General features: G+C 38.4%; 1 protein-coding gene across 3 annotated transcripts in view; it reads left to right on the forward strand.

Moving 5' to 3' along the window:
* Positions 1-22609, forward strand: part of PLEKHM3 (pleckstrin homology domain containing M3) — a 170437-nt gene that overhangs the window by 136465 nt on the left and 11363 nt on the right. For 2 of the 3 annotated variants that reach the window (XM_019652959.1, XM_019652961.1), the window contains exon 7: positions 8662-8819. In XM_019652959.1, the coding sequence (XP_019508504.1) occupies positions 8662-8819 (158 nt within the window). Of the gene's footprint in view, positions 1-8661; positions 8820-9088; positions 9356-22609 lie in introns of those variants that run through there. The other variant, XM_019652962.1, reaches the window with a different exon arrangement.

A 22609-nucleotide genomic window follows, 5' to 3' on the forward strand; every position in this document is an offset into this window, starting at 1 on the left:
CTCTTCATATCCTCTGTCCACTTTTTAATTGGGTTGTTTGTTTTTCTGGTGTTGAGTTGCATGAGCATTTTATATATTTTGGATATTAACCCCTTATCAGATATATCATTGACAAATATCTTCTCCCATTCAGTAGGCTTCCTTTTTGTTTTATTGATGGTTTCTTTGGTTGTGAAAAAACTTTTAAGTTTGAGGTAGTCCCATATGTTCATTTTTTCTTTTACTTCCCTAGCCCGTGGGGATATATCAAGTGTCTATTCCCTTTAAACATGGAGTCTTTTAAGGTGTATTACATGGTCAGCGGGATTTTGCTTCTCTGTTAAGTTAGTTATCTGCCTGTAATAAATCTGAAGATCCTCTCTGAAAAGCCTTATTTCTTCCATTTCTCCCACATACATGCATACAGGAATTTGCTTTGGTTTGCTTTTTTTTTTTTTTCCAGTTGTCATTGCTTCTCCCTTCAATAAAATCACTTCTCTAGTTTTGGTAAATAACCTAGGGTTTATGTTGATATTAAGTCCATTTTTGTCAGTGTTTTGTGTTAGTTTATGAGTTTTCCAGTAGTTTGACCAACAATAAGATGCTATTCAAAATCATATTCCATATTCAGAAATTTACATAAGATGTGACCATTTAAGAGAATTTTTGTACAAGGAGTAAATATGGTGGACAATAAATCTGCCTATAAGCCAAAGACAGATCCAGTTCAAATCAAAACTGTGGGTGTAAACCCAGACCAATCTAGACTATGCACCTTGCTTCCATGAAGGGACTGAGTCAGTTTTAGAAACCTTCCATTTCTGCGTGGTGGGTCAGTAGGCACCCAGTCACTTCAGAATTCTCAGGCCGAACCAAACCTGAGGCTGCACCCTGACCCCAGATGCCCTCAGAAAGTCCTTTTCCTACAGCAAGTAAAGGGTATTTAAGAGGAGAGTCAGGGTCTATCACTAACCAGCTGGGTGATCTTAGGCAGCTCACATACCCTCTCTGGGCCTCAGATATCTTATATGTTAAGTAAGCTGAGTTTAAAAAACCACTTAGGGCCTTTCCTTGTTTACTATTCAGTGACTCAATAATGTCCTAACTAAGGCCAAAATGAATAATCAACACCTAAATCAGATTTATTTCAGGCATATAACCAATTTAACAGAGAAGCAAAATTTTGCTGACCATGCCATAAGAATTTTCTGGAACTGTCTCAACTTAAAATATTTTAATTCTTTTTCCTCGTAAATAATACGTATGTACTTATACCAGACTATGTGGCCTGTTTCGGGGCTCAGAATATGTGGACCATGTAATTGTACTTTACTCTTTGCAAATACTTTCACTGAAGTTCCCTGAGGTTGTGCCTTGACTAGACCACACCCCTTGAGGCACTTTCTAGCAGTGCAGAAAAACTGTCTGAAGTAGGCCCCATCCCATATATGTTTCTGAATAAGCAATTTATGTTCTTGGGTTCATTTTTGCCATTCAACCACTGAAGAAAAATGAAACTGAAATTCCTTTATCTTTTAATCCCTAAGACTTAGTTTCTAGCAGGAAGCAAAATGTAATTTGATAGGAAGGATGATGACCACTCACAAATCGACCCAATTACAACAACCAAGATTAAATTATCACATAGTTTCCAAAGCCTAAGTAGAAATTGTCACCTTTGGGAGAGGATCAGATAAGAGCTAACTGGTGACCTCGTAATCGGCCTCAGTGAAGTGCTTGATTAGCCAAAACCTGTCAGGTTAGAGCAGTCCGGTAATGAAGAAAGAGGGGGCGGGGAACAGCTAATTAGAGAAGACACAGTTTTCTGTTTATATACAAACATCCCAGCATTGAGCCATGATAAAGAACTCAAAGGTTAATTATGGGAAAATGGGGCTTTAGCAAACTTTTCGAAATAGGAAAGTCCCCTAAATTTATATTTTCTCTTTTTAAGAACAATAATATAGTGGAATGCTTTTTATTTTCTGTTTCTTAAGGACTTACGATAAAGAGGAGTAAAATTTAAAATGGAAGGAGGACTCAATCTTCTCACGGTGCGTTAGGGTTTTCACACTTGAGCAGAGTCCACAGGCTGTTTTTTCTTACCTCTCCATGAACTCACCTGGCCTAGATCCCTGGACTTCACCACACCCGCCTGTTAATGTTGAGAAATGGCACTCAGAAGAATGGGTGCCACCTTGCATGGGCCTCTGGCCACACAAATGAAAACTGAATTTTTTTGGAAATCATGTTACAATGTGTGACTATTTTGATTCTTCCATTTCATCAAGCTAGCTCGCGTTACTTGTGAGTGGCAGGTGGCTTTGTTTACCGTGAATTGAGGTCTTTTGGTTAGACTTTTAGAGGAGGGGCCGTTTGTCAAGTGCAGCAGCCCTCTTCATCAGAGTATTCCCAATAGTGTTCCAGAATCTAAATGCTGCACAATGGCTGAGGAATTCTTGTATTCAAATGGAAGGTAACTTGACAAATCAGGGGACAGGAATTAGCTGATGCAGAAAGGAATTCAGCAAGAAAGCTTTTTCTTTCTTTTTTCTTGTCCAAGTTACTAGCGCTCTGTCCCTCCCCCCCTGTAGATTTTGAATTCTGTGGTGGTGCCAAGGGAGTGAAGGTAACGGACATAAAAGAATCATTTGTGCCTTTTTCCCAATCCCACAGATCTCTATTGGCTGCAGACCTTGAACATGACACTGCAATTTCCTGGTGCCACACATGAGTAATAAGCAGCTGTTTCTGAAACTGTGGTTTGGAGAAGGCAGCACTAGGTTATTTTTTAACTTAATTGTAATTTTTGATTGGTCTGCAAGAAAGTAAATCAAATAAAGTCTGTTGTCTTAGTCTGCAAGAAAGCCACGGGCCTCAAATTCCAAGGCTGACCATCTTGACCAGAATAGAAGGGGGAAAATGTGTGTATCCCTGAACTGGAAGTTCGACCAGGCGGCTCTCATGGACTGCCATCACACAAGAAGGGTTAGCATATTTGGTATATCTGTCAGCTAGCAGGGTCTTGGAAAGTGATATTTGATGGTTCCTTGAGTTCTAGAAGTACCTGAAATGATAGTGAAAAGAATTTGTAAGGAGACCGCCAACAGTTAAAACATTGCAAAATCAGGAAGAAGATATCAGCCTGACGTTGCATTTTGTCCTTATCCTATCATGCAATAAAAGGACACATCATTTTAAGTTACAAATGCAAGTGTGTATTCTTTGGATACCTGGTCAGTAAAATACCTCTGAAATAGTCATTTACGCACATTCTCCAAGTAAATAAATCAGACTGGTACCTTCCTTAGTATAAGAAATGAAGTTTAATGGAAAACAGAAACAAACTCTTTCGCCCTGTGTTGCACATCTGCCTTTTCTCAAGGAGATAGGGCAATTTGGTGTATGGAGAAGGTGCAGGGCGGTGAGGAGATGCGGGAAGAGCTACATATGCTTTCTGCTAATTACTTGGTCGTGATTTTGCTCACGTAGGCAGGCACTCTGCAGGACACACACAGGGATAACTAACCTTCCTCTCAGAGGCCTGTTTCACCATCACGTATGACATACCCAAATGACCACCTGGTTCATGGCCTTGTGACTTTTGAGGAGTTATTACAAAGTTATATTAACCTGTGACTGATTTCATTGCAAGTAGGAAAAGAATAAGGAAAGCAATTTCCAGCCTTGCATTTTCCTCTCCATCCCACTGCTTCACCCAGAGACAGCGAAGTCCTGAGGGAGTATCAAAAGCTCTGTCATGTCGGGCGCTCTGGGAGACTGACTCCCTATGAATCTATGCACCAGAAAAGTGCACCCAAGCTGTCAAGAAGCAACAACTGTACTGTGGTTAGATTTTTTTTTTTAACAAGCTTTGGCCATTATTATTAAGGAACTACTTTTGTGCTTTACTGTGTCCTGGCCAGTTCTGCTTGCTCCTAGTGATGTTAGAAGCCTCTGGATCAACTCTAGCTACATGGTTTGTAGGACGTTTCCTCATGCGGGGCCCCAGTGAGGACTGTTGTCATGCAAGGGAGGCACTCCGGTTTGGGCTGACTTAGCAGACTTCTCAATCCGACTTCTCTCAGGCTGATCACTTAACTTTTTGGCCAGCTTGTTGGCTCGCTGGCCATTTGACTTGACCCATGCCATACTCCTTTGCCAGGGCATTAGCATCATGATAGTTCTTTTCTGCTCTTTGTTCTCATTGGAACCTGACGGTAGTAGGCTCCTCGGGCTTTGGTCTTCTTCAAGGCTGCCATCTTCCTGGTGTTTGTGGAATATGGCCCAAACCTTGAGCTCCCACCAACCTGGCTGGGAAGTGGAAGTGAAAGCTGCAAGACTTGAAGGCAGGAGAAGATAGTGGGAGACAGGACACATGATTTCTTTTTAAGCAGTTATCTAAAGTAAAGATACATCTGATTTTTATAAAGAACCCTAAGAGATGTCACACCTGGAACCCACTTCTTGGTAGTGATGAAACCTCTAGACCAGAAGCCAGAAGCGCTGGAATCAGTTCCCAGTGCTGCTAGTAGCTGTATTCAAAGATAAGGTTTAAACCTCCTAAATATATCTTTATCCCTGGAAAACCGTTAACTATAAAGTTTTCCATTCTGTAATATAAAAGAAATGTTTGTAAACTCTAAAATATACTTATAGACTATTACCTCACTTTTCTGGAGGAAAAACTTTCAGCAGCTTCAGCCCTTTGGAATATGGCCATGAACCTAAGCTGACAAATAGGAAGAACAATTAATCAAGTGCAAAGAAGCAAAAAGCGTCTCTGAATAGCTGAGCTGTCACCGGGTCCATGCACTCGTTATGCTCCTCCCTAAATCACACAGCAGAATGATTGAAAACGTTTGTGACACAAGACAGCCCTAAGATATGACTGCTGCAGCCAAAGGAAAAGACAAGAAAGCATCCTTGGTCAGTCAACAAGAACTTAGGCGCCTTGGCAAAGAAGGGATATTTAAGACAAGTAGGGGACTCGGTCTTTGCCTTCAGGCAACTTATATTCTCTTAGGTTGCTCCATGTAAAATTGCCACTTTTTAGGTATAAATCACCATTTTATAGATAGTATCACCAATCTACAGTTGAATAAGCAAAACGATCACGTTAAACAAAAACAAAGAGTACAAAACAGCATCAAGTTCTATATTAAATTATATAATGTAAAAGTAAATTATGTCAAACACAAGAGATTGAAACAGCTAAAGTAGCCAAAGATGGCTTTCCAGATCAAGCCAGCATAGATCTGAGGCACGAAGCCTAGGCAAAATTTAAATAAGTGTTAAGAAAAGAAGTGAAACTTCAGATAGAAGAAATGACGTGGAAGGCACAAGAGCAAGAGGAAGTCTGTTTGACACGGGGAGAAGTTTGTTCACAACAGAAAATATATAGTAAGAAATGGAAAATGCATTTGGATAGATAGTGTGGAATCAGCTTACGGAGACACTTGCACATACCAGGTAAAATGTAATCCCCAATTTTGTCCAGTTCAGTCTTGTATCAAGATCTGGGACATAGTAACTCAGTATAAGTTTATGAAATGATTGAGTGGAGATTTTATTAATGATAAAATAATTCGCCAAGGTTTGAGGGAAAGGATACACAATGAAAGTGATATCTAAAACCGATTAGTATATATATGCTGGATTGATCAAAGGAAAAAGACTAGCATTAGAAACAAAACTAGAAGATTATTTTATTAATTTAGGGAGGAGTAATAAGAGCCTGGGGCAAGATGGGAAAAAGAGACTCACACTAGAGATATTTAAAAGAAAATCAACGTGAACCTTGAAAACGTTACGCTAAGTGAAAGAAGCCAGTCACAAAAGACCACATATTGTATGAATTCCATTTATATGGAATGTTCTAAAATTGATGGCGGTGATGGTACACAACTTTGTGAATAAACTAAAAGCCATTCAATTGTAGACTTCAAGTAGGTGAATTGCATGGTATGTGAATTATATCTCAATAAAGCTGTTATTTAAAAAGAGAGGGAATCAATAAAATATGGTGAATGACAATATACCATACATGTTTCTGGTATATATAGAGAAAATGAGCCACTCACTGTAAACTCCATAATTTCCAGTCTGAATCTCTTTGAAATAATAAGAATGTCTGCTAACACCATCATTACTTAATATTGTTTTAGGAGTACTGGGCAATGCAATAAGACATGAAACATAAACTAGAGGTATAATATTAGAAAGAAAGGGACCAGGTTATTACTTTCAGAAAACCCAAAAGAATCACCTCAAAATGATTTGCATTCCTGTAAATACAGTAATGTATAGTCATATAAAAGATGTACACAAATTTCAATATATTCTAATATACTAGCAACCACTAATAAGAAAAAATATCATAGAAAAGTTTAACTTTGAAATAATCTAAATCATAAATATCAGTGGCTTATACAAGAGAAGAAAACAAATTTTTATTAAACAATAATAAATTAAGATTTAATAAAATGGAGCAATAGATCAGGTTCTTTGATAAGGAGACTAAATATCATAAAGATATTAATCCCCAAATTAATTTTTAAAAGGTTATTAAAATCCCTAGATAGGAATAACTTTCTGGCAAATATTTGATGAAATATTTCAAAAGCCTTCAAAATGTTCATATCCTTTGTCTCAAGGAAATCATCTATATGGAGCAAAAGCTTTATGCACAAGATGCCCAGTTTTCTCCTTTAGATCCTGGATGATAACTATCATGTCTTCCTCAAGGTCTTCTCTTCTCAGCCTCAGTTCCTTTAAACAACCTTTACTCACCTGGTTTTCAGAACTGTTCAATATCCTGATGTTTTCCCCTAAATAGACTTTAGTTTGTTTGTGCCTCTCTTTAAATGTGTCATTACCCTTGGTTGTTTAGGGAAGAGTAATGTAAGTAAAACCAAATAGAGCTGAAGTATTTTTACCACAATTTAGAAATAACCCTATGACACATTGGAAAGTGTTTACTGGTGGTTGGGTATATGATTTGGTAGTGGTCATTTCTTAGAAAGTGTGTATTATGTGTTGATATTAGGAGTACACTTTACTGGAGTTTATCAAAGTTAATGGTCCTTGAGAAAATAAAAATAGAAGGAGGTCTATCTATGGCTTTCTAAAGATAATAGAGAGGAAAGTAAGTTAAAGAATGGTGGAAAATGTACTTGCTTGACTCAAAAAACATCCAGCATATTTCTCCCCTCTTTATTATGAAAAAAAAATCCACTCTTATAAAGAAGTAAACTATTTCCTTTCTGCATCTTAATGCAAAAATAATATTCATTGTTTTTAAAATTGCAAAAAGACAACTGTATACAAAGTAAAAGACTTGCTTTTCCAACTTGTTCCCTTCCCTAGTTAACTACTGTTCTATTCATTTTTAGAACATGAGATTATTCTGTGATGTTTAAAACCCACTTTAGCTTTTAGATCCAGTATTATGCATAGCTTCGCTTTTTGAAAATACATTATTATTACATTGCTTGTAGTCTTTTATTCTTGTAATGTCGGTGACTACTAATTTATTCACCTCGGCATAGTAATTTCTCTTTAGGTATGATTTACTACATTGCCAACAGATGTTATTTTCATGTAAAATTGTGATTTTAACTGTGTATTCATTTGAAAAAGTATCCAGCTGTTTCCAGTTATTTCCAGCTATTTCCCAATTAAATTTAAACTTTACTTTTTTTCTTTTATTCAAATCAGCATGTATATGCATATGCACTAATGAGAGAAGGTTTTTTTTTGTTAGTGTGTGAACTGCTGAAGTCTTAGAAGCCCCTGTAGTAGCAGTTAAGTGAGGGAGGGAGCTGACTAACCATTGGTTCCAGACTCATGGATGTTTGCAAGCCCACAGGTGACGTAACTGGGAGACAGAGAGATGCAGGACGCTGTGGCCTAGTGGAAGCAGCTGTCACAGGAGGGCGCTTGCCCCAGCAGGAGCAAGCAGCTCCTACTTACAGCAGGATCAGCATCGTGTTGGAATTCACGCCTAGTTTTTCTAGTTCTAATGATTTTTCAAAAGAAGCCCCCAAATCTGAATTTTTATGCGAAATCCCTCAATTTTTAATTTGGCTCATTTTTTAAATACTTGGAGATATTTTTTTTAAAACAATCTTCAGTCTGAATATGGCCCTCAGACCGTCAAATTGCAACCTACTTATATTAATATACTTGTCAGCAGCAAAAGAAACCTATTTTCCACATTTGTTATATGTTCTTGGGGGGAGATAGTGAAAAAGCTATGCTATTAACTCATCAGAGAAAAAGTATTGAATTTACAACGTAAGATGCTACATTCATATTTACCTGTATGTTTTCCATCTATTTTGGGAAATCCACCACATTCCTCTCACCCTACACCATAACTGTGAAGTTGGCCTAAGGAAGTAGGGTTCCCCATTCATTGGTCCTCAGTCTTCTACACCACACTACACAGAAAGAAGAATACAAAAGAAATTTCAACATGTTCATTTGCCAACCTCCAGTGGTTTAAACCAGAGAGTTCTTTTGGAGCGAAAATACTATGTCTTTTCTTTCTCAGAGTTGCTGAGAAATTATAATTAGAGGTTTTCCTGTTGTGTAAAGAAAAGGAATTCCAGTCCTCCTCCTCTGCAAGACTTCTGTTCTCAATGAATTTGCTTCCCTGTCCCGTTTCTCTTTCTGCAGGTGATAGAGGGAAAGCTGGCTCCGTTCTTGGGTAAGGTTATTAAATTCGCCACCTCACACGTGTACAGCTGCAGCCTTTGTAGCCAGAAGGGGTTCATCTGTGAAATCTGTAACAATGGAGAGATCCTCTACCCTTTTGAGGACATTTCAACAAGCAGGTACGGAATCTCTTGCCTTAGAAACGTTTACCTGGATGTGTCACACACAGTTTTATCTGGCCAGACCAAGCCAACTTTTAGTCAAGGTCTATATATCTCTGTCTCTTCCCCTGTATCATATTTCTTTTATTCTTGGAGCATATTTTTTTACCCTTTGGTTTTCTATATTTATTTCCAACTCACCTCGCTACCTTTACCCAGGATGAGATAACAGAGTTGCAAAGGAACATTGCCTAGCTCTGCCTTATTAGGTAACGCAGAGTGTTCAGATTCATTTTTAGAATGAAGACAGGGGAGGAAGAATCCTCACAACCATTTCAGCGCAGAGTGATAGACGCTGGGAAATTGCAGCCTCAGAAGAAGGCCAAAACTGGATCAATTACCAGGAATTAAACTAGACGACGCTGGTGAACAGCTGTCTGCTGCACCACATGCTTTTGTCCACAAATGCACTGCAGTGCAGCGATGAAAGTTTTAGGACCAAAGGAGAGAAACGTGGGAATTTATGTGGGATTATTTTTATAACCAAAGCAATATTTGGGCATCATCACATCCATTGATTGATGGATAATTTTTTTTTCCCCACTAACTTGAGAAAGCTGGGTTTTTACTATTGCTTTTCTTGAATCACAAATGATACATATCACTTTTCCTTTCATCCAAAAAGTGTAATAGAAATGTACACTGTTTCTGTGTATGTGCACCAGCTTCTTTGGGCATGAATGTCATGGCTCATTTCCCACTCTGCAGGGCTCACTTACACTGTGGTTCCGAACAGAAGGGGAGGCATGTAGCCAGGGCAAGTTGAAGGATGTAGGGTAGAGTTAAGATATTAAGAGTTGACTCAGCCCTCTGGCTTCTTCTTAAACCCAAAGATGCTTTTGTAAACATCCATAAACTTCATTTGGCCCCACACACAGAAAGATGCATAAACACACAGACACACATGCGCACGCACACACTCCAGCCTCCAGTTTCCTGAGTGGACAGGTACTTAGCTCATAGCCTAAAATTATATATTAATACTACTTAAAAATGTACATTACACAAAAACTTATATGCAAATGTTGATAACAGCAGTATTCATAATAGGTGATAGTTACATGGTTTTGTGAATACACTAAAAATAAGTGAATTGTATAACTTAAAAGAGTGAATTTTATGGTATATGAATTATATATTAATAAATATTTTTAATAAAAATTAAATTTAAAAATGCTTCTAACTCAATAAACCATTGCTGGGCCACAAAGCAAGTCTCAGTAAATTTTAAAAGATCAAAACCATACCAGATATGTTCTCTGGCACATGGAATTAAGATCCTTAGTACAGAAAAAAAAATCTGAGAAATCCCAAAATATTTGTAAATTAAACAATACACTCTAAAAAACTCATCAGTTAAAGAAGATATCAAGCACAAGAGAAATTTTTAAATATTTTGAAATGACTGAAAATGAAATACATTTCAAAATGTATGGAGTGCAGCTAAAGTAGTACTTAGAGTGATATTTATAGCTATAAACACTTATATCAGAAAAGAAGAAGCTCTCAAATCAATAACCTAAAATTCTACCTTAAGAAACTAGATAATAAAGTACAAACTAAATCCAAAGCAAGCAGAAGGAAGGAAAGAATAAAGATTAGAGCAGCATCAATAAAATAGAAAACAGAAAAACAGTAGATCAGTGAAACCACAAGTTGGCTCTTTGAAAAGATCGACAAAATTGGCAACATTTTTAGGTTGACTGACCAAGAAATTAAGAGAGAAAACACAAATTTTCAAAATCAGGATGAAAAAAGTTACAGCAATGAAGAGAATAATAAGGAGGTACTATATAAACAATTTCATACCAATAAGTTATACAACTTAGATGAAATGGATAAATTTGTAAAAAGACAAATTACCAAAAGTGACTCAAGAAGAAAGAGAAATATGAATGTCTATTAACAAGTAAAGAAATTAAATTAGTAATTTTAAGTCTTCCCATAAAGGAACCAGATGGCTTCACCGGTTTCAACAAATATTTTGTTGAATATTTAAAGAAAGAATATCAATCCTTCACACAAGGATAAAGAGGGGCATTACATAATGATAAAGAGGGAAGACATAAAGATCCTTAATGTGTATGAACAGAGAATCAAAACACATGAGGAAAAAACTGATAGAACTGCAAGGAGAAATAGATGAAAAAAAATGTATATATGTATATATATATTCATATATCTATGAAATGTTTATATATATATTTGGTTGTCGGAAAAGTCGTGATGTGTTTTTTCTATGTTTTTCATTGCAAAAATGCGTCATGATTTTTCCGACAACCCAATATATATCCCCATTATTTATACTTAGAGACTTCAGCATCCCTCTGTCAGTAACTGACAGAACCAGCAGGCAGAAAACCAGTAAGCCTATAGCTAAACTGAAAAGCCTTATCAATCAACTGCATCCAATTGACATGTTTGTCAATTCACATGATTTATCCAACAACAACAGAATGCACATTCTTCTCAAACTCACATGGAACGTTTACCACGAGAGGCCACATTCTGGGCCATAAACCACATCTCAACAAATTTTACAGAATAGAAACCATGCAAAGTATGCTCTTAGACCATAATGAAATTAAACTAGTAATCTGTAACAGAAAGATACCCAAATCCCAAAATATTTGGGGAGTAAACAATGTGCTTCTAAATAACAGAAGTTGATAACTTATGTCCACACAAACACTTGCACATAGATATTTATAGCCGTTTTTTTCATAATCACCCCAAACTGGAAACCACCAAGATGTCCTTTAACGGGTGGATGAATAAATGAACTATGGTACGTTCAGCCCTTGAACAACACAGGGTTCAGGGGCTCCGACCTCACTCACAGTAAAATATCTGAGTATAACTGCAGTCAGTCCTCCACATATGCAGATTCCATTCCCAACCTTGGAGTTGACCGTTGAACAACATGGGTTTGAACAGACACCACACCTGTTGTTCAGGCGTCAGCTCTATATTCCATACACTGGAATATTCAGCAATAAAAGAAATGAGCTCTCAAGCCGCAAAAGACATGGAGGAACCCTAAGTGCATATTACTAAGTGAAAGAAGCCAATCTGAAAAGGCCACAGACTATATGATATTTTGAAAAAGGTAAAACTATGAATACAGTAAAAAATTCAGTGATTACCAGGGGCTCTGGAGGGGCTAGAGAGGGATGAATACATGAAGCACAGGCAATTTTTAGGGCAGTGAAGTTATTCTGTATGATTCTGTAATAGTGCATGCATGACATTATACATTTGTCAAAACTCATAGAGCTATACAACACAGACTGAACATGAATTTAAATGGTGGACTTTAGTTAATAATGTATCAATATTGGTTCATTAATTGTAACAAATACATCACACCAATACAGGATGTTGATAACAGGGAATACTGGGGGAGGTGGGTAGTAACATGGGAATGCTGTATGTACTATGTGCTCAACTTTTCTATAAATCAAAACTGACCCCCAAAATAAAGTCTACTGAAATAAAACAATTCATCCAACTGAACAGTTGACTCAAAGTTCAGAGCTGAACAGCTTTAATAAACTTTATTAGAGAAATTTTAGATTTACAGAAAAATGGCAAAGATAGTACAGAGAATTCCCATATACCCGAAGACACCCAGTTTCGCCTGTTACCGTCTTACATTAGTGTGGGACATTAGTTCATGAGTCAATATGGATACATTATTATAAGCCAAAGTCCATAGTTTTTTTCAGATTTCCTTAGTTTTTACCTAATGTTCTTTTTATGTTCCAGGATACTACATTGCATATAGTTGTCACATCTCCCTAGGCTCCTCTTGGTTGTGACAGCTTCTCACTTTGTTTCTATGACCTTGACACTTTGGAGGAGCACTCATGAAGTATTTTGTAGAATCCCTCTACCTGGATATATGTAATGTTTTTCTTATGATTAGACTGGGTTTTACAGGTTTGGGGAGGAAAACCATTCAGTTCCTCTTCTTCACCCCTCCCACCCTCCACACCCCCTTTTCATACTGTTCTCTTTGGAGGGAGTCACTACATGCAGCCCACACGTAAGGAGTGGGGAGCTATGTCACACCTCCCCCCTCTTGGGAGAGGAGTTCGTACAAAATTATATGGAATTCTTCCCAATGAAAGACCTGTCTCTTCCTCTCCACTTATTTTTTCAATTCAGTTATTCAGTATCAGTGTGGACTCATGCATAGTTAGTGTATACTTTGGATTATAACCCAGCACTGCTTAATTTTGTGGCTCAAACTGTACCAGCTTTGGCCATTCGACTCTCTCATTTGGCTCCTGTGTCCCTTTGACATACCCCATCAAGGCAGGGGTTTTGTTTTTGAACATTTCTTGACCTTCTGGCACTACCAAAAGTTCCAGGCTCTAATTTTTCCTGCCCTGATCTTAGAAGCAGCTATTTCTTCAAGGAGCCTTGGTTCCTTTTATTGGAGAATATTAGAAGCGGTGATCAGGGCACTGGGTTGCACACACCTTGTTTTTGTGTTTGTTGCTGTTTGGCACACACAGTTTGAAAGCCCTCAGTGCCAGGACTCACCCGCTGACTAGAGCGAAAGTGCTCCCCTCTGGCTGCAGGCACATCAGAATCTCTAGTGAGACTCGATGGGTCTTTTTAACCCCAAGAATCTATACCTTCAAAGGCTCCCCAAGTGATTCTGCATCACAGCCAGAAGGAAGGCGCCCCTTTAAGATAGTTGTGGTCATAGCCAGGGGTGCTGGATTCTCACAACCATAATCACCACATTAGCACATCTTTGGGCTCCTAGGGGCTTTTACCCAGTAGGGAAGGATACATGGATCAATCGTAGCTATTAGGATCCTCTGCTTCTCCCTTGGTCAGTTGTAATTCTCTAAGCTTGCACAAATATCTGAGTCCAAAGGAGCCCTGATCAGCCTTCCTGGAATTCCAGGATGATAATACTTTCCAGGAATCCGTTGAGCTATCTCTTGGTGTCCAGTCTCCAGTTCAACACTGGGAGTGGTTTATACAAGTCTATGGGAAAGGACAAAAAGAAACATGAATAAAAGATTTAGTAAAAGAAAACTTGAATCAGAAATAGAGTTTTCGATTTAAAACATGCCATAAAGATGTGCTGAATAAATAAATGTGATAAATAAAAATATTTTGAATGGGGGTAAATTTTAAAATCTATGTGTAACTGAAATCTTTATGGATGAAATCATATGATATCTGGAATTTGCATCAAAATAATCTGATAGTTGGAGAGAGGGGATAGCTACAGATGAAAGAGATTGGGCACTGTTGAAGCTTGGTGATAGGTACACATTATTATACTATTATTATACTATTCTCTCTCCTTCAGAGTATATTGGAAATTTTCCATAATAAAACATGTTTTAAAATCTGTATGTAAAAATCTTGGAAATGAAATATTTAGTGAATTTGTTACCACATACCCTTGACCATCTTGCACAATTTAGTACCTCCATGTCCTCAGCATATACTTAATATCCTTTGAAATCCAAATACCATTGAATAGCATAATTCAGTAAAAAACATTCCATAAGCATTAGAACTATTCATTCTTTCAACAAATGATTTCTTGAGAGTACTAGGTTTGTGCGTTGGGCTATGTCCTGGAGACACAGTGAACATGGCATGTTTCTTGCTCACAAATGGTTCACAATCTCTATCTAGTAAGAGAGGTGCTTACTGACCCATTAGGCAGTTGTGTTAAAGCATGGGAGAAGCCATGGTGAAGGGTGTGAACCTGGAGCTCCAAGATGGGTATCACCATCCATAGGAGTGATGGGCGTTGTAGGTGAAAAAGAAGTTCCACAGTGTCTAAAAATACTAGAGAGCTCTATATTGGACTCTAAAGCACTGGTGTATAGACTTCAGCATTTGAATATGCTCGGTTTTAACATGCTTACTTGATTATGACCATATATCAAACATCAGTCAACTCTTCAGACTTTCTTTTCCTTTTAAGTTTTTTTACAGGAGGAAACTTCATGAATGTGTAATTTAAAAATATAGCCCTAGTATTAATTTTTAGAATACCATCTCTGGCAAACAAAGAGAACGTTCTGGGATTGTAGGGGGAATGGCACTAACATTTACTGGTACCGATGGTAGCAATTTGCATGTCTCATCATTTAATTCATTTGCCAGTCATCTGAGGGGATATTGTTACCTTCATTTGAATAAGAAGGAAACCTAGATTAAGAGAGGGCAATTACGTCCACCCAAGAGAGAAGGCCAAAACTTGGACCCCAATATATCTAACTCCAAAATCCAGGCTTTTTCATTATAATCACTGTTTCTTCAGTACCTATAGTCTTCAAACCATTTTTGCAGCATACCACCTGAAGAAATTTGAAATAATTGTGAATTGTCCCTTTATTTGCTGCCCTGGAAGTTTTTAAACTTAGAGCCCAGAGCCAGAGTTAGATTGGGGTGAGGGGACCTGTTGTGAGGGGAACAGCGAAGGGGATCACAGCAGAGCTCCCCTCTGCACATCCCCCGGCAGCTCAGGTCCTGTGGGAACTGCGGGTGCCTGCATCAGGCTTGTGGGCAAACCCGTTTGGTGCACCAAACACCCTCCCCTGCATTCAGAAGATAATGCTGACAGTTTTACTTAGAGATAGCCTCCTCTCAACACAAACTAAAAACATACCTCTCTCTAAGTAGGAAAACACTAAAATCCAAATCACAAGGTTTTAAATACAATAGGAAGATCCAGAGCGGTAAAACTGCTTCGCTTAAGCCTAATCCAGCATTTAACCTCCTAGAGGACTAAAACAAAAGCCCAGCTTTCGGAGAGATAAACATTCAGTTAACTACGCAATGAGAAAATTCCACATCCTAAAGAAATAGAAATGACAAAACTTGTCCTCCTCGATTGAGAATAAGGAATCAGGACTCTAAGTTTTCAAAATTATGAATCAGATTTGACTGTTGTTGCTGCTCTAAGACTTAACGGAAAGCAATGAATAGAAAAGCAAAAAAGTCACATAAATCCACAAAATGGACTCGGATTTAAAAAAATAAAAAGCCTCAAATTGCCTCCTGTCCAGCTTTCTGATGTCTCTACAGATCACCAGTCTTCTCTGGTTATTAAGGACACATGGCTGCTAAGGAGATCATCCTGCTTCACGCTTTCCTGTGAAGTTGCCATCCCTGAATCTTGAAATGCTTCCAGATCACAAGAACATAAACACTTCGCCCTAAAAACATTCAGTGTGCATTTTAACATGAGACTTACAAAATATACCACCCGCCAGAAATCAATTCTGTCCTTGCCATGTGATCCATTTGGCTTTGTTGATTTTTTTCATGTGACATACACACCATCCCTACAGGTTTTCCAATATGAAAAACATTGCCCTTTAAGACTTTATGACCCCTGTGCCATTTCCAGCTGTACTTAGATGTGGGTATACCAAAAGATTATACCTAACACTGAACTTGGTGTGTTCCACAGAGTAGGCATTCCATAAGTATTTGTTTGGTTCAGCTCTCCCAAGCATATTACGAACAGTCATTAAGAACACTGACAAAGCTTTTTAAATACACTGATTAGTTAAGAGAATTTGAAATACTTGCACTAAGTGAAGTAGATCAGACAGAGAAAGACAAATACTGTATGATCTCACTTACATGTGAAATCTTAAAAATCAAATCAAATAAAAAACAACTCAGATAAAGAGAACACATTGGTAGTTGCCAGAGGTGGTGGGCGGGGAGAGGGTACGAAATGGGTGTAGTTGGTCGAAAGGTACAAACTTCCAGCTGTAAGTTAAATAAGGAAGTTCTTGGGATATAATGTACAGCATGATGACTGAAGATAATACTATATCACAGATTTGAAAGTTGCTAAGAGAGTGAGGTGATGGATGTTAACTAAACTTATTGTGGTAACCATTTCACAATATGTACATATATCAAAGTATCGTGTTGTATACCTGAAACTAATACAATGTCATATGTCAATTTTATCTCAAAAAAACAGGAAGAAATACTTACAAAGATAGAGGAACATAGTAAAAGCCTGAAGTAAGATTACAGCCTTATATGTAAGGTTGAAGCAACTGATCTACCATTTAAAGTATTTCTCTGGCATGAGCATCAGCCTGCCCAGGTCAACATTCACTGCCCTTAGGGAAGGCATCCAACGAGGCGTTCTTCCTCTGTTAGAGTGGCATCACAGCTCAGGGGTTACTCTTCTAAAAGTGTTGTGTGTTTTTTAAAGCACTGGGGTTCGGAGAAGTAGATTGAGCTACTCGCCAGTTTTTCCTGTGTTGACTACTCCCTCTTCTCCTCCAAGAAGTACGATTACACACAGGACCTTGAACTTATCAGCACCAAACTCTTACCAGTTGATTTAACACACTCTGACACCACATCCAATCTGCACAAGTTTCAAGAACATTTTCTACATCTGTCTAGAGAGAACAAATGCTGGCCTCATGGAAAAGTCCATAGCAAGTGACTTTCTAACAAAATTGCCCTCCTCTTTAATTTTTAAAATCTATTTTGTCAGGGTAGCTTACAGAAAAAGAAGGCCTCCCAAAGAACTTAGTCAGATCAAGTCCATTGCTTTCATCCATCTGGCCAAACTCCAGAAATGTCCAACTTGTACTGAAGAACGTGGGGACTCCTCCTAACACACTTGACATTTTGAATTGGTCTTCGTCATGTTGCGTTTCATTGCAGTCCATACCACCCCTAAGGACATAAACTTGTCGGGGCATGGGTTTGTTCTTGGCCTTGGCTCTTTCTGCCCTTCTTTAAGCTTCATGAAGCTTCCAGTAGCCAATTGTAGTCAAACTTTATAAAGGTTTGTTTAAAAAGGGAGAAAGAAATGGCTTTATTATAAAGTATAGAATTACTTCTTCCCATAGAAAATGGTGAGATGCATAACTTTTCTCAGCACAACTTGAACAGTCCCTGAAGAGCTGTGTTTTCAGTTGCCCTAGTTCCCTTGGATTTGCCCCTGGGAACTAGAGCAATGTGCAGATGGCTTTGCCTAACGTTCTCACCTATTTATGGGCCTAGAAAATCATCAAACCCCAGACTTTCTAGCAACTTTACATGGGCTTTTCCCTTTTTTTTTTTGTGGGGATCCAGTTATAGTTTGTCGCTTTTTGAAAGAGTTTCATGTTCAGGCAGGATTTGTTTTCAGTGGGAATGGAGGGAAATAGACCAAAAACTCTGGAGCACACCCCCCCCCCAGAAGCGGGTCTTGGGCTTCCTATGTGTTCGGCCTCCAGTTTTTTTTGCAAGTCTTTGCACAAACAGACTGAATACCTGGATTATGCCCTCATCTGGACTAGAAAACACATACATTACCTACCCTTTTCTCACTAATCAGCTTGACACATTCCTTTGTTGGGGAATGGTTCCAAAACAAACACTGTCATTGCACCTAATTAGCAGGTTTGTGGGCAGTGCTTGGCAGCCCTTTTACATCCTGTTCACAATAGAGAACAACAGCCTTGGCTGGGCTGAGCTTCAGGGAGAGAGCAGCTCACCCCAATGCATATACACTTCTTTAATGATATTTCCTTTCTGTGGCTTTTCTTGGGAAGCAGCCACTCAGTGAGTATTGTAATGAGATGTGGGACCCTCCAAACAGCCAGAGGAAATTTGGACTCCTCTTCATAGGTACCTTTGTGGAAGAACCATTGGTTTCTACCTGCTTGTTGTTCTTTCCTGTCTGTGCTATCAAAGAGGAGAATATTGAAGAGCTTCCTCCATGGTCCTCTAACACCGATGGTGGAGGACAAGACTCCCGCCTGTGTTCTAGAATCACGGACAGATACGGAAGGGACTGTGGAGAGCATCTCGACATGGTGGGGGTAGAAACGCTGAAGCCCAGAGCGCTCACAGATTTAGTGAGTGGCCGAAGCAGGGTGGTGCTTTACCAAGATGGAATTCTACTCTTGTTTGTGTTGGTGAAGGTTTTCCTTGATAAAAACTTGAGCACAAAGGGCCGGCCGAGTGGCTCAGTTGGTTAAGAGCTTGCTCAAGAGTTTGAGCTCTGAGCAACAGCAGTTCGAGTCCAGCCCGAGCTGAGCAGCAGCTGAGCTGCCAACAGGTAGCAGGATGGCTCAAAAAAAAAAAAAAAAAAAAAACTTGAGCACAATGCTAGGGGTTTTTTTTGGGTTTCGGGGTTTTTTTTTTGCTATTAAATTTTGGTCAAAGAGTAACTTGGTAAATAACATTTCACCTTGGCCTTGTGGCTCCCATATTCACATGTCAAAATGTCTCAGAATGTCTAACACTGACAAGACTTTTGTGAAACCCTCAGGGCTGACCTGACCCTTTACACCATTAAGCCACTTGATAAATACGGTACATTTATAAACACAAGTCTCGCTGGTGAGGCTACCATTGTTTTTTGAAGCCATTTGGACACTTGAATAGATGGCTGTCATCTCCACCTAAACACATTTCTTGCCAAACTTCTAGTTAGATGTCTGGTTAATATTGTGTTAATCATCTTATTACTAAACATTTCAGACAACGTAATATTTTGTTGCTTGGAGGGGGAAATTTTCATCATTGTTTAATTCATATTTTAACTTTCTAACTATAAAATGAATTGATATTCATTATGGAAAACTAGAAAAGTACACAAAAGTATATAGAAAATTTCCCCAACGCATATACCTTTTTATAAAATTGAGATTGTATACATAATTGTAAATCCAGCTTTTTTGTCACATCATATCAGATCCAGGAAGATAGTCATATTTAGTCAATAAACTTTTATTGATGGGTACTTTTTGCAGGAAAAAAATAATTGTATTGGCTCTGAAAATCATTAAGATCCATTTAATAAGCAGAGGCAGGCTAGTCCACAGAAAGATCACTGGCCTAGGAATAAAGAAGTCTACATGTCACCCTAACTTTGCCACTAATTTGCTGTGTGACCTCTGACAAGCCACCCCACCACCACCACCACCACCACCACCACCACCACCACCGACATACTCGGCAGGGGCACTGTTTTAAGCTCTTACTGACAAAAGAAGTAAGAGATTTACTTCAGCTTCATTTTTTAACATTTTGTAGTAATCTGTTTGATAGTTTGTCATATTTTCAGTTAACTGATTTTGCTAGAATTTACTCAAAGGGATTAAGATATAAATTCAAATTATGATTCAGCCCACCATTGTGAAATGATGTAAGCTCCATAAGGATACAGACTTTTTCTCTTTTGCTCACTGTTCCATCCTCTGCATCTAGTAGAGCACATAGTAAATGCTCAATAAGTAATTCATAAATAAATGAAGAGGTGCTTTATTTTAGTTTTTCAAATCTACACTTAACATATTTTATTTTATTTTCAATAGCTTTTAAACCAATTCCAGGGAAACTGTCTACTTCAATGTAGACAGTATCAAGATACGTGACTTTATTGAGTGATAGCTATATTGGTTAGGGGCAGATGTGTTTTATTGGCCCAAAAGAGATTTTAATGTCAAAACTATGAGTTTTGCTAAGCTCCTCAGACAATTTAACTTCAGAACATCTCTGGGGTCACTTTTTAGTGTGTGCTTTTTCCTTCCCTATGGGACTGTAAATAAGTAACCTGAATACACAATAGGGAAGAGAACAGGTATTTACCTTTCCATACAAAAAATGTTGACTTTTCAGACTGAGCAGTATGTTCTGAAATGAACTGTTTTATGTTTTAGAATTATAAATGGTACAATAGTATCTTGGTTTATGGTATTCTAGGCTTTTCATCCAACTAATCATGGAGTACAGATAGTAATATCTTATTAAAGTTGGGGTGTTTTTTTTTTAAATCCCTTCTGGTTTTATTTCAGTATCTAATGTATGTTATCATATCTTTATTAAATCCCTTCAGTATTCTGAATATTAAACCAGTCAATGCTGTATATGTTATCTATAGCTACCAGTAATCATAATCTGTTCAGTTCTGGATGCCTTCAAAACACTTAAAATGGAGATAAAGGCCCAGTCCACAGATGTTTACACTCTGTACAAAAGTTGCCATTTGGACTGAACTATATCAGAACATAGAACCTTTGTAGAGCCAGAGGGAACTTAGCAATCATCCTCCCATCACTCTCATCCCCTGCAACACCCGCCCCTCCGCAACCCACCTCCAACCCCTAACCCTCATAGCCCCCATCAAAGCCAGCATCCCCACCCAACACTACAGCCATAGCCAGTGGAAGAGTCAGGCTGTGGAATCCCAGGGCAGTCCCCTTTCTGCCTCACTCTTGTCAGAGCACTAGGCTCATACACCATCTCAGGAAGGCAAAAGATGCCACTCCCTATGCTTAATGAACCTCAGTTTCTTCCGGTGATGGTTGATGGTTTCCAAAGACTGCACTGGCAACACTGGAAGCCACTAACTGGAACTGATTTCACTTACACTGAAAGGTCTCGTTTGGCCATGAGAACTGGGAGGTTGAGGGATCTTAAAGCCTTTCTTTAAGAGGGGTGTTAACACTCTATTCCTAGAAAGAGAATCCTTGATGGTGTAGAGAAAAGAAATTTAAATTAAAAGACTTAGCTGGAAAGCAGCTTACATCAATGATGTAAAAGAAAAATGTCAGAATTGAGAATGAAAAGAGACAAGCAAAATTTCACTGGCAGTGGGGGAGGTGGGGCAGAGAAACAGGGCAGGGTGCAGTTGTGGGAGTGAGGCCTGAGGACCCCTGAGCCGGGAGGATGGTTTTCATCAGTGTCTGAAAGAGGCACCAGCCCAGGGATTCAGGGACAGAAATGATGTGGACGTCAAAGCAGCAAGCAAGACAGATGACTTCTCCCGTCATCTGGCTTCCCTGAGAGATACTTAAGGTACACTGTTTAAAAGACGGGGGGCCTAATCAGTGGAACCTTTCTATTAATACTCTTAGAAAGTACCTAAAAGCAGCACTTCCCCCTTCTTCTCCATGCCTGACTCCACCTGAAAATTTCCTACCTCCGTTTTTCTCACTGAGGGTTCTAGAGAGCTTGCCCAGCCTACCATCCAGAGACAAGAAAGAGAAAAGGCTTAGCTATTAGCACAGCACACTGCTAACCTGACCTCAGGTAAAGGCTCCCCTGGGGTCCCCACAGTGAGCAACTGTGTTGCCTTTCAGTTCCCTTTGCTGATATGCTACCATCTAGCCTCCCCCACCCCATTCCTCCCTGTCTTATACACAGTGTTGGAAGAAATAAAATTTTCAGTGACTTCCAGGTGTCTTACATGTCTATTGCTTGTGTACAGAGCATTAACTATTTTATTACTGTGATTATCAGTTCCATCCAACTTTTAATAATATGCAGACGGGAAACAAAAGTTCTAAAGATTGTTCTCACTAAATGAGAACTAAATCTGCTACAACATGCCTTATTGTTTACATCTTCTCCTCTCATGCAGTGTTAATATATACCAAGTTTTAAGCATTATTGCAATATTTTTTTCCCAAGATAATACATGCTTGGTTCATAAAAAGTAGGATAATTTTAATTACTAAACAATTATACATTAAACAGTTGAACCATGTTTCCTAATTTTATAAACATGTAAAACGATGTCTGTTAGTTTAACCCACCAAATTTGTACAATACCTTCATCAGTATACGAAGATGAAAAAAAATCTGAGAGTTTCAAAAAGTCAAATAGCTAAAGCCAGGATTAGTCCATGACCACCTGAGATATTTATACAAGTGCATCTCATTTTAAGTAAATCTTATTAATAAAACTGTAGTATAAATTTTTAATTAGATGATTGATTATA

Source organism: Hipposideros armiger, unplaced genomic scaffold (assembly GCF_001890085.2).
Source record: "Hipposideros armiger isolate ML-2016 unplaced genomic scaffold, ASM189008v1 scaffold_190, whole genome shotgun sequence".
Lineage (NCBI taxonomy): Eukaryota > Metazoa > Chordata > Mammalia > Chiroptera > Hipposideridae > Hipposideros > Hipposideros armiger.